The 13,057-nt window shown below is 39.4% G+C and overlaps 1 protein-coding gene across 13 annotated transcripts in view; it reads left to right on the forward strand.

The window, feature by feature from the left end:
- Positions 1-1,037: 1,037 nt before the first annotated feature.
- The window catches only part of CBLB (Cbl proto-oncogene B), a 219,826-nt gene continuing 207,806 nt past the window's right edge, over positions 1,038-13,057 (forward strand). For 7 of the 13 annotated variants that reach the window (XR_003518269.2, XR_003518270.2, XR_003518271.2 and 4 more), the window contains exons 1-2: positions 1,038-1,176; positions 2,563-2,744. Coding sequence is in view for 10 of the 13 variants with exons in the window: in XM_027585393.2 (XP_027441194.1) it covers positions 2,577-2,744 (168 nt within the window). In the remaining 3 variants the exon portion in view is untranslated. Of the gene's footprint in view, positions 1,177-1,226; positions 1,500-1,545; positions 1,810-1,842; positions 2,247-2,562; positions 2,745-13,057 lie in introns of those variants that run through there. The other 6 variants (XM_035728376.1, XM_035728377.1, XM_035728367.1 and 3 more) reach the window with 5 other exon arrangements.

Consider the following 13,057-nt stretch of genomic DNA (forward strand, 5'->3'; position numbering starts at 1 on the left):
GAAGGGTCCCAACACAGTAGATTTTTCCTTTTAAGATTAGCCAGATGTGGTTCTTTCTAAGGGCATAGTGATGGAACCACAGAAGAGAGATCACAAATGATAGGAGAGAATGGCAGATACAATAAAGTTGTTTTTAAGACGGAGAGAAATCTATACAAACCTGATTCAAACAAAATACAAAAGCTGTTTCTTCTTCAGTCATTTATGCAGAAACTTGCACTAAATTAAAAGGTGTGATGCATATATTAGCAATTCCTATAGTCTGGTTCTTTTACTGCCCTGGCCTGTTTAGTAGAGACTATTCGGTCAGCACTGTCAATTATATGCTTTTTTCATCAGCCTGATGTTTGATCTGCACTCTCTCTCTCGAACTAACAGTAAAAGAGCTACACTCAGAAATTTAGGAAGTTTTGGTTGGCAATCAGGTGTTAACCCTCGTTTACGCTATGCGAGGTTTATATTTCATCTTGGAAACTAGCTGGGTGACTGTTGCTCTTTTTTGACAGCCAGCAAGAAGCTATGCCTTAGACCTGTTTGGCTGCTGTCCTGGGTAGAAGAGTTTGGCAGCCCTAGGGAGATGAAATTCTTCAGCTTCGGACCCGCCCAGAGTACACCCTCTCAGCCACTACTCTGTTGCTATGAAACAAAAGACAAGGAAGGTGAGCGACGCAGGAAGTCCCGCCTTTTAGCCCCAGTTGGCTTTGGCTCCGGCTCCCAATGCTCACGCCCACCCGCCCACTCCTTATTGGTCAGTTCCCTAGTGCCTGGCATCCTTTCTTCCATTTCCTTTCCCTTTTCCACTTTCGTTCCTGGGTGAGTCCCGTCCCCCCATTCCCCTCCGAGTCGCTTTCTATTTGGGACGTGCCGCGAGCGGGCCTTCCTTTGGGACCATTGTGTAGTGTGGGAGACGTGGACTGGGTGGTAGTGCGAGGACGGCCGCCTCCCGCCCATTGGCGCCGCCCGCTGTCGGGCACTGCGAGGGCGCGTGGGATTGGCCTAGCGGCGCGCGGCCCCGCCCCCGGCCCCGCCCCGCTCCTGGGTCTCTATGTGTGTGTATCCTACAGGGGTGGGGTATCCAGCGAGTGGTCTCCACCTCCAGCTAGTGCTGCTGCGGCGTCCCGCGGCCTCCCCGAGAATCAGGCGGGAGGGGAGAGCGGGTGTGGATTGGTCTTGACGGTAATTGTTGCGTTTCCCCGTGTCGGTGGCCTGCGTTCTGGGTTGCTCCTTCCTCGGGAACGTGCTTTTACGGCGATCACACACTCCCTACCCCGGCTACCCACGCACCCTGGGCTCGTGCGTGTAAAGTAGGACCCGCGCACACTCGTGTCTCTGGACAGCTACAGCGCGGAAAGGCCGGGAGGGAAAGGGGCGCCGGGGAGGCTTGCCGCTTCTTTCCGGCCAGGGGGCCCTGGGGCAGCCAGCCGTGGGCCACGGAGGTACACAGGGGACAGCCCTGGCTTCCAGCTGCTGTCGCCGCCGCCGGCACAGTTTGAAGAGGGGTATTTAAAGACCGGAACCCAGGCTGGGCCGGGGGAGGAGGGAGAGGGAGTGAAGGGAGACGGGCGGCTAGGATTGCAGACATCCCGGGTGTGTGTGTGTGTGGGGGGGGGGGTGCGTCCGCCCGGGAGCTGTATGCGGGGCGCCCAAGACCCATGGGTCTGTGGGCGCTGGAGGTGCGAGGGGATACTCTGGCCTTTCTGTGTCCACCTTTCTCCCCCAGCTGAGGTCCGAGAGTGGCAAGGGAGGGTCCTGAACAAGGAGGGGGCCCAGACGTCCCGAAACAAAGCTTTGGACCCCTACTCCCCTTGGGTGAGACGAGAGGAAGGGAGCGAAATAAGTGAACTCTCTTCTCCTTTCTGTGCCCGCTGTTGTCAGTTTCTCACCCCTCTTTTTTTAGTGGGTTATTTGTTGGTTTATTTGGCTCTTAACTTGAGGCTAACTCCTTACCACGTTGGTTTAAAGAACTGTGTGTTCGTTTGTCCGTGTTCCCGTATCCGTACTTGTTGGTTTTAGCGGGGAAAATCCGAGTCCTAAGCCTTTGTTGACAACAGATAATGTCCCTTGTGCTCCTGTAGAATAATCTTTACGTTTATATAACTCGGTGAAATCTAACAGAGTGAAAGTGAGGTTTTCAAGTGAGGCTCCCAAAATGTTTTCTGGGAGCTTTAGTTCTAGTATACATTGAATTGAGATTAAGGCAGGGATGGGGAGAACCTTGTGTTCTTATCTAGTTGGAGGAAACCTCTGTAAGTTGTTTTTTTGTTTTGTTTTTGTTTTGTTTGTTTGTTTTGGTTATGAGTTGGGTATTAATCAAGGCTTTGCTATGTGAAATTCGAGAAGGATGCATCTTTAACTCTTAGTGCTCCAAAAAGTTATTGTTTGTTGTGTGTACAGATTGAAAGGGCAAATTCATAGCTATTGAGAAGTTGAATCTGGGAACCTGGCATTTTGTTCTCACTGATGGAGGATGTAGTGGGTACAAATTAACCTGTTCAATTTTCCACTGGGTAAATATTTTCATGACCAACTTTTTTTTTTTTCTTCTTAATCTGCCTTTCAAAGAACTAAGGTTCCAGATGGCAAATTCTATGAATGGCAGAAACCCTGGTGGTCGAGGAGGAAACCCCCGAAAAGGACGGATTTTGGGTATTATTGATGCTATTCAAGATGCAGTTGGACCTCCTAAGCAAGCAGCAGCGGATCGCAGGACTGTGGAGAAAACTTGGAAACTCATGGACAAAGTGGTAAGTTCTGTATGCTTGTGCCTCTGTGTAGCCTTATTTGCCCTGGATATGGTTTCTTCTTCTGTGGTTTTATTTGTACCATCAATTAATATTATTGTTACCCTTAATTAATAATTATTGTTATGGCAACAGTCTTTTGACTTGGATTGACCATTTTCCTTGCATCCATTCTGTGTTTTAAAAAGTTGGATTCAGAGCAGACTTGTTTTTTTTACCTTTTGTCCTACTCTTCAAGGTTCAAAGTTCCTCTATATGACTCAGATATGCAAAGTTTTTACTGTTGGCTGTTCTTTGTTAGTACATGGTCATAGAATAGTTTGGAAGTGTTTGCTCTGTCTTATATGAGGTTGTGTTTGTGTTAAATAACAAACGAGTGCAAACAAGTGTTTTAAGAAAACCCTCTGAGGGACCACTCATGACAACCACAATGCATGACGCTGAGAATATTTACTAGAAGAAGAACCAGATTAGTCCTTAAGTGAGGAAGCAGTATTTGAGAGAGTTTCCATTTTCATCTGTGAGAATTCATCTTCATTAAGAAACTTTTTGTTGTTGTTGTTAATGGTAGAGTTACAGTTTCTTTTATCTATTCCATTTTGAAACAGGAAACCTTTTCGATTGCACATTGTTTATTGTGAAAGGAAAATTTATGGTGGAGGTGGTGGGGCTGAGAGTATCAGAAACCTCTGTGGTTTCTGCATGTTGCTTTCAGATGAATAATAATTTTACAAGACGTCAAGCTGGATGTCGGTACCCTGAGAAGTCTGGGCAACCTGAATATTTTACTGGAGTCTACTGAGAAACTAGCTGTCAGTGTCCTAGCTTACTAAGTAGGATTATGAAATAAATATGATTAAGATGTAGCCTGCTGCTGTGCAGAAGTAATAGTTCTTGTTTTTGAAGCAGTAGTACCATCCCCTGTATATTGGTAAATGTTTGTAATACCATCTGGTTTCATTTCATAGATATTTGGGGCTAATTATGAATTTAGTTGATGCAGGGCTCTTGATGTTTTTGTGACTGCAGAAATGGAGGTTTAAAAAAAATATCCTTTGTAGGGATGTGCTACAACAGCCTCCATGAAATCATATAGTAGCAGTTGCCTTAGTTTGGCCTGTAACTGTCTATGAATATTTGCCACAAAAAGCCACTGTCAGTGTGGTATTAGCGGTATAGGAAGGTGATAAGATTGGCTTTATTTTCATTTATCTTTATGTAAAGTACAGATGGATAGATGAATGATAGGCCTGCCATTCTAGGGCCGGTGGTGCTAAATGCAGAGCCAGAAATTTTTGCCAGATAAATATCCTTAGTTTTGGGCTTCATTGTGACCTATTTAAGCTTCTGCCAGTTTATTCAAATTGTGATATTAAAATGCTCCAGACAGAATGATGTCATAGTGTCAGAACATTGCAACTTGCTGCTTGAGGTCAGGTTTGGATTTTAGCGATGGATACTTAAGAATGAGGGATATGCAGTGGGAAGAACTGCATATATTTGGCAGGCACAAGACTGTCTTTACTTTTCTAAAGAAAATGCAATTTAAGGTCACTCTTACTGCCTAAATCATTAGTTGGGCATGAGAGAAGGAATTCATGGTTTTCCCCCGGCTTACCTGTTATATGAGCGGGCAACACATGGGTCAGATTCTACCAAGGAGCTGCCCCTCCCTCCCTATCCCCTTCTGTGAGAGGTCATAATTTGTATGTTTGTGAGTGAATGTTAGCACAGCAAATAAAAAAGACTGATATCAGGAAGTGGTGAGCTATAGTTAATATAAAGTCATTATTTTTCACACATTAAAGAATATATTCATAATTTTGGTTTGTAACTGATTGTTAACATAAGTTTTATCCACTTATAATTATTTCACTGTGGGTTATGGTAAAAGAGATGGTTTTGTGATAGTTAAGCCTCTGCCATTGTTTATTTTATTAACCCTTTTGTGGGTTTGGGTTTAGCCTCTCCAGTTGAGAAACTTGATTCACAAGGAAAGCTATTATTGAAAGTTTCTACTTAGTGGAATGTGGGTAACGGTGTTGGCAAAGGTGCATTGGTATGACTGTCCCTATTTGTCTTCATTATTTGTCAAGAATGAAAATGATTGTGCTCATTTATGAATGCATCCAGGGGCTTTGTGGAGGGAAAGAACATAAATCGCTATAAAAGACTTCAGGATATTTATCACTACTCTATCACACAGTAATAAAAAGGCATTGATAATTACTAACTGAAAATATATTTAATCGTGTAATGCAGAAACATCCCTCACATGTGTTTACCTTTTTTTTTTCTTTGTCAGTGGTGAAGGAGGTGGTTTTCAACATTGTCCTGGTGATTACGTCAGGATATTTATTATGAGTCTAAAAGTTAATCCCTTGATGTATCACCTGTTTTATAAAATAACAGCAAAAGCTTGAGTTTAGCTTGCGAATAACAGTAAATAGTAACTTTCAAGTCTAACTGGTGATTACGGGAAAGGCAGGGTTAGGTGTTTAATTAGCATTTTTTTTCTTTAGGAAGCCTCTTCCAACAAGGGCAGATCTTAGAAGGATAAATATGAAATGAACTTTTAAGTTTGGTATGTTGCAGCTACTAAAAGAACTTATTTTACAGGGGATATGAAGCAGTCTCAGACTATAGGAGAAATACCCAGGAAGTGTGTAGTTTTACCATTCCCTGGCCTCTAGAATTTAAAACAGTCAACTGAGACTCCAGTTCCAACTAATTGTTACGTTTTCAGAGGGCAGACTTCTGTACAAGGTCACTGAGAGTAGGAGGGAGTCATTGCTCAGTTGTGTTTTTTTTGGTGAGATGTTAAGTGTTCTGTAACCAAACGTCAGTTTACTGAGAAAAAGAATGGTAGCATATACCAAAGCATCCCACTGAGACATGTTTTCTGGCCTTAGCTCGATGTGTCAGTTTATGTCAATAGCTAAGCCCAAACTCTTCCGGTCCCTGGATGCCTGTTTGATACAGTGACAGAACTATTACTCATGAATATATATCCAGGTTCAAATATACCTGAAATATGGAGTCTGTTTCAAAGCTGTTACAGAGATGGGTTTCTTAAAGACTTAATCAACATGTATTGAGGCCTACTATGTTCCTACTAAGTGCTTGTTACTAGGATACAAAGCTAGATAAGATGTGTATAACTCTGCCTCTGACCTGTCAAGGAACTCAGACACCAACATCAGAGCCAGGCATATAAATGGTAATTTATTATTTATATTATATTTATTAGGTAATTGCCATATAGTATGGACAAGAGTGTAATACAGACCTGTGGGAAGTACAGTGGGAGCAAAGTGAAGAAGAACTTCCTTGTTTTTCTGGCTACTGTTCAGACAGTTGTCTGTCTGGATGCTGCTGGGCACTACCTTTAGGAACAGCATTATTGTACTCTTGTTGGAAATGCTGAGGTGAGGGTAAGGAAATGATTACTAATCAGTATGGGAGGAATGATAATTTATTAATGTGAGGTTCCTGAGCATGGTTTTCACAAGCGTCTTAGCCAGGTGATGGAAAATGGAAGAAACAGTTTTCCATCTAATAGATACTAAATGTACTGAGCTTACATGGATGTTCAGGAAATTAGAAAAGAATTAATTGATGCCAAAGAGCAAAGCAAGTTGAGTACCTGCCTACGTTTTGTCTTGCTGTCCTTGTCATTTATTTGAAATTACATTATTGAAAGAGTTTTAAAAGCATTTAAAAAGTGATGATGCCAAATAGCCTTTTCCTGCCTTTTACCCTCAGTACATTCAGTACATTTGTCAACCTTGGAGTGTAATTCATTCTCCATCTTTATAATTTTACTGCAACTATAATATATTTTAAAGGTTGTCAATCAAAGATGCTTGGAATACATGCAGCTGTTTTAACAACTAATAGTCGGTATACTTTTCTAAGATGAATTCCTCATACGTCTGAAAAATATTATATGTGGGATAAAACGTATGTTTTGGATGCCTGTTGTTTGTGTTTTTGGGTTTGAGATATCACCGTCCTTGGGCGCTTGGAATAGGGAATGTCATTTATTTGAATTATTCTTCATGTATTTCCTTTACTCCAGTGGAGTTCTTCCATGTTAGCAGAATCATGGGCACTATTAGACTTGGGTAGATGATAACACATTAAGTGTCTGAACAATTTTGTTTAATACTGAGATTTTGAACTTGTGCTTGGCTAAGTGAAGTGATCTCAAAGTTTGCTCCTTTCCACTTTTAGCGAAAACTTTTTTTTTTAAGATTTTATTTATTTATTTGCGAGAGAGAATGAGAGAGAGAGAGCAGCACATGAGAGGGGATAGGGTCGGAGGGAGAAGCAGACTTCCTGCTGAGCAGGGAGCCCGATGCAGGACTCCATCCTGGGACTCCAGGATCATGACCTGAGCCGAAGGCAGTCGCTTAACCAACTGAGCCACCCAGGTACCCTCTTTTTTTTTTTTTTTTTAAGATTTTATTTATTTATTTGAGAGAGAGAATGAGAGAGAGAGAGAGAGAGTACATGAGAGGGGATAGGGTCAGTGGGAGAAGCAGACTCCCTGCTGAGCAGGGAGCCCGGAAAACTTTTGGTAAAGTAAAAGATTTAAAGGAATCCTACTAAGTTACCTTGGTTTATCCTTGTGACATAGGACATTCATTTAACAAAAGGCTTAATCAGTTAGTCATCTTTTCAACTCTTATAAAATCTTTACAATTCAGATTTTAAATCAGCTCTTCCTTTCTTCAAAGTTCCTTTATATGCTATCTATTGATTTCACCATTCATTTATCAAATTCCGTCTATGGAAAGATAGAGATTTATAAATACCCATTCCATTCTATGTAGTATGGTGTATTCTGCATACTCTAGAATGTAGTAAGTGCTGTAATGGGGTGTAAATAAAGCGCTGTAACATAGGATATGGTGGGGGAGAATGTGCTTCCTGGGGGGTGAAGAGTCGATAAGGAACACAGCATGGTAGAGGTGTTACCCAGCTACTCTTTCAAGGATGTTTTAGATTCCAGGGAAGTGCAGAACACACCAGGCTGAAGGAATGTGGGTAAAGGGAGATTGTTGAGAAGGTAAGTTAGAGAAAGATGAAGAGGCTTTCTGCTCTTTCAAGGAGTTTGGACTTTATTTGGTAGAAGAGAAATGTTAAAACCTAAAGCGGAGTGTGAAAAACAATCAAGGCTATGCTCTGGTAGATTACTTTCTTGACTCTACAAAAGATAGATTAAGAGAAAAACTTAAAAGTAGGAGTAGTAATCAAGAGGAATTAAAATGGACTGGGCAAGAAATAGTGAAGGGCTGAGCTAGAGAATTGAGAATTGATATAGAAAGTGTAGGTTCAATGTGGGAGGCATTTTGGAGGTACAATTTACAGGTCCTGGTGACCCTTTAGAGATAGAGGATGAAGGAGAAGGTGAAGTGAAAGTGACTCGAGGTTTTTAGCCTGAAGGCAGTGATGCTGTTAATGAGTTAAGGAACATAGTAAGAAAAAGAGGAAGCTTGGGAGCTGGTGCATACGTTTGTTTTGGCCATGTTGAGTTTGACATGCCAGAGTGAAATCCATTTTGAAGTCAGAAAGTTGAATGTGCAGTTAAAGAGAGAAGTTGAAACTGGAGACATATGTTTGGTAGATATGCCCACAGAGGTAGTATTTCAAGTTGTAGACCAGCAGAAATTTGCAATGCAGAGTAGAAGATGAGAGTCAGAGAAAAAGTCAAGAGACTTGCGTTTTGTCTGTGTGTGGGGTTGTACTTATAATTAGATGGCGGTGAAGGAGAGAGAATCCTGCAAAAAGCAGTGATGAGAGAGGTAGGAAAAGAATTAGGGCAGGTTGATTTCTTGGGTAGAGACAGCTTCAATTAAGGAGATAGTTTCCAATTCTGAGAAAACCAAATTCAAGTCCAAATGGAGAAAACCAAGCAGGATGAAAATTTAAGAAGTCACTGAATTTCTTGAGTAGAGGCCATTGTTGACCTTTCAGAGTAGTTTCATTTAGGTAATGGGGCTAGATTAGAAAGAATGTGTGGATAACTTAACAGTTCTGTAAGTGTGACAACTGGTGAAAAGGAAGAAAGTTCTGATAGATAGCTTGAGGGTTTGAGCAGAGCATAACTTTGTGTGTGTGTGTGTGTGGTGCTAAAGGAGAGGTTCATAGATTGAGGAGAAGGCATGCAGGTAGGGAGTGATTTAAAACGTAAAGGAAGAAGAAATAATTAATAAAGTATCATCCTAGATTACAATGTGGGAGGGAAAGGCTAAGAACAAGAAGAGTAAACCTTGGTAGATAACTAACTTCTACTTAGATAAGAGGGAAGTAAGAAAATATACAGAGTTTTGAGAGAATTTGTAAATTTTATGTTGGGTTGTCAGGAAGTGATTTAAGGAATAACATTTGTAATGTTTAAACCACATTTTAAAATTGTATAGAATAAACAACATATATTTTAATCAGTCTTCTAGCAGTTAAGTGGGAAAATAGGTAAAACATTGAGATGGAAATAAGTTCTTATCCTGTATATTAATTAAGATCATTTAAGAAACATGCTGTGACTTAAATGATGCCACAATACTATTTATATCCACTCTGCTTGGGCATATGGGTAAATTGTTGTTGTTTTTGTTTTTTAGTATTTGTAAATTGCTGATATTTTCCTAGTAATGAAGGAAGCATTTTGAAAATAACTGACCAAATTTTTAGCTCTTTAACATACTAATATTTAAATAATTGTTAAGCTCACTCATGCTGTCTTCCAACACTAATAACAAAAATAGTTATTAAAGTAAATGTTCTACCCGTTCAGATACTGCATCAGCTAAAAAAATGAGTACTGCTGATATATTAATTCCCTATCAGGAGTACTGAGCTGGGCTTATTACTGTTTGCTGCTTTCCTGCACAAAACACTCCAGACTTTTACAGAGTTTCAGGTAGTGTAAAGAACTTTAGGAGCTGAAAAAACTCTTAATGATGCTCAACAGAGCGGTCAGTGCCCTTGGTCTAAATTCTCATATGTTGGCAATATCTGCAGAGCTTATCATGTTGTGGTATAATATAAAATATGGGAGGAAGAGAGGTACTGAGAAGTACTGAGTACCAGCTATGTGCTAGGTACTGTGAAGAGCACTTTACATTTCCTCTTCAAAGAATCATAACATCCTCAGAGTTTTCTAGAAGAAGAAACTGGCCCAAAGTTGTAAAGCTAATAAATGGTAGCACAGGATCCTAGGTTTGAATGATTCTAGCGTCTGTGTTCATAGTATGAAGATTCAAGCACAGCATTCCATGGAATATACGATTCTTCCTCTTTCCATGAGAAGAGAATCAAAAGACTCTTTACCCCCTAATATTTGATATGATCAAATTATTCTCAAAACTTTGTACTCACTTATATAGATTTATTCACTATAGGTATGGTTATCCTGTTTGCAATATTATTTTCTTCTGAGAAGTTCTTTCTTTGTTCCTTTCTTCCTTCTACACCTTCTTTCCTCCATCAAGTATTTATTGTGCATCTACTGTATGCAAGATTCTACGTTAGGTGAAGGAAACAGACAAGTAAGAGATATGCCTCCACCTTTAAGGAAGACCAGTTTTCATTTGGAAGGAAGATAGTGAACAAATGAACACACAATTGATATTTTAATTACAGCTAATCAATTATTTAATGATGCTTATATTTAAAGAAAGCTTCATTGAAAACTGTAAATGATTTGGTAGTTGCCCCCAAATCCTAGCTTAATTAATATACTAGATTCATAACCAGTTTTATGTGCTAACCTTCTAGTTTTTCCCAATTAATATTTTATGTAGAGTTTTGATTATTTTTATACTTTTTACATTTTATACTATATACATATATATATATATACTTTTATGTACTTAGGATGATTTGCTAAATTAAGGTGGGAAGAACTCAAAGAACTCATGGATGCTTTTTATCATAATAATATACTTCTGTGTAATTACATTAAGGAACCTCTTAAAACATTTACGTGAGGAGCACAGACAAGGGATTCTTTCAAGCTTTTCCTACTGTTGTTAAAAATGGGGAATTTCACTTCATGGGTACATTGCTTGATTTAATATAACTGAATCCTCCATGAAGTGAGGTGTGCTTTATAATGGAAGTCTGTTATAGTCTAGGCACAATTCCTTACTGTTGAAGTTTCCATTTGCTTCAGTAGAATTTCTTTCATACATTTCAGGGGCTGGGGGGAACCTAAGAAATATGTTAGCTGACCTAATACATTTTTGTTAACTTTTGACTGGAAGTTTTAATTAAGGCACCATGGGGAAAATCTTTAAATGCAGGAGTATTCCAAGAATAATTAATGCTTTGGAAATTGTTATAGCACTAGCAAATCCTGTGTTTATATTTGTGCCTTTGCTTTGATATGGTCAAATATATTTTAATGTATGTGAATATACAGGATATGTAGTATATACATAGATTAGACACATATTTTTAGGTGTGTGAAACGGCGCAGACATACATAGGGAGGCCCCCTTACAAATCTCTAAATACATTTAAACAAATACAACAGGCAATTGTGTCGTGTTATGAAGAGAGTGCCTGACTTTCAACTCTCGACATTAGGGTTTTGAGCAGTAAACTCAGCTATGTTCCATTTCTTTGTTTTAGTATTGTTCAGTCAAGGTTCTCTTTAGCTCTAAAATCCTTTGACTCAATGACTATAATGGAATTTGTAGCCTAACTCAATACTAAGTGTTTTGCCTTTTAGTTCAAGAGCAAAGAGTAACTTTGCTAACGAACCGATCCTTTTATGCACTAGTTGAGGCCCTAAAAAGTTCATTACTGTATAATATGACTGTAGATTTGTTCTTTTTAAAGCTTTTCTGTGTTGGGAATAGGGAGCAACTTAGATATTTCTAGAAGACGTATAAGTCAGTTGAATCTGAACTTGAACCTTGTGGTGAGCTTGATTTTTCTCCTTAACACACTGTTTCTAGAAAAGCAATTTTTCTTTCTCTGGCTTTTCGCAGTTCCTTGCACATTGCGGGCACTCAATAAATATTTATCGAATTGAATTTGACCTGTGTAGAAGTCATAGTCCTGGTGTAGGGTGATTGGTTTTTGGCAGGAGCTGTCATAAATCACAGAGCTTAATACTAATCCAACTGATGGACTGTACACTCAGCAGCATATCATAGTTCGCATTGGATGTTACACTTTCCTAAATGCAAATTTAGAAAACTGCATGGCCAACAGGAGCCCAGATGAAGGGAATCTAACCTATTTTAAATCTACCTGTGCCATTCACCCACAGGCTCCCTAAGTCTTCACCTCTTAGAATGACTGCGTCGACTTCTCTTTCTTTCTGCTCTACTCTCTGGTGCCTCTCAAGCCTTTGCGTACCCTTTTGCCTGGAATATTCCTTTTGCAAATGTAGCTATGCCTTTCTTGAGATTCTCATGTCGAGATGTGAGGGAGCTGCTACTTTTCTCCTCCAGTACTTTGTACTCTCCTCCATTAAAGCCCTTAATGTCTCCTGTAATTCTTTTTTAAGCCGTCTCTCTTTTTCACTGGAAAACTCCTTGAGGACAGGTCTCTGATTTATTTCATTCTGCATTCCCTAGGGCCTGAAACAATGCCTGACACATAAATGTTTGTAGAATTAACGAATGGGTCCTGAAGTTCAATGAAATTTGCAAATGGTGTAAAAATAAAAATGTAAATGAGGTTAGCTAGGGATCATTAATTATATGCCTAATTCTAATTAAATTGTGATATAGTTAGAAAGAAGATCAGCCTGAGATTCAGAAGATGTAGGCTCTTGTGTTGGATTAATGATTTTTTAATAGTCCCTTAATCTTTGTAGTTCTTCGTTTCTTTATCTGAAAATGAATGGATTGGACAGGATCTTTCCAAAGATCCCTTAGAGCAAGAATTGCATTGCTCCTAAGTTAATTATAGAGAACTAGGTCTCTTCTGCCAGACTCCTTGAGGCAGGAAGTATGTTCTAGTCATCTATAATTTCCTGGCAGTAAGCTCAGTACCTGGTATATAGTAGTTATGCAAACAATTGTACTGAATAAAGCAATAAATTCCCAGGTAGAATTATAATTTAAATAAAACAAATGAGAAAAAGGTCAGGTAGAGAATAGTAAATTAAGAATCTGTAACACTTAAAATAATCTGTTAAAGAACATTTACTTGGAATGTCTGAAGAAAATACCTGAGAGAATTTTTTTTATCAGTTAAATGTTCACCAGTAGACAAAATTAATTTGAAACTGCCTAGTTCCCTAACTACAAGTTAATAATTTATCAATCTGTGACACACGTACCAAGTTT

This window comes from Zalophus californianus, chromosome 1 (assembly GCF_009762305.2).
Source record: "Zalophus californianus isolate mZalCal1 chromosome 1, mZalCal1.pri.v2, whole genome shotgun sequence".
In the NCBI taxonomy this organism is placed as follows: domain Eukaryota; kingdom Metazoa; phylum Chordata; class Mammalia; order Carnivora; family Otariidae; genus Zalophus; species Zalophus californianus.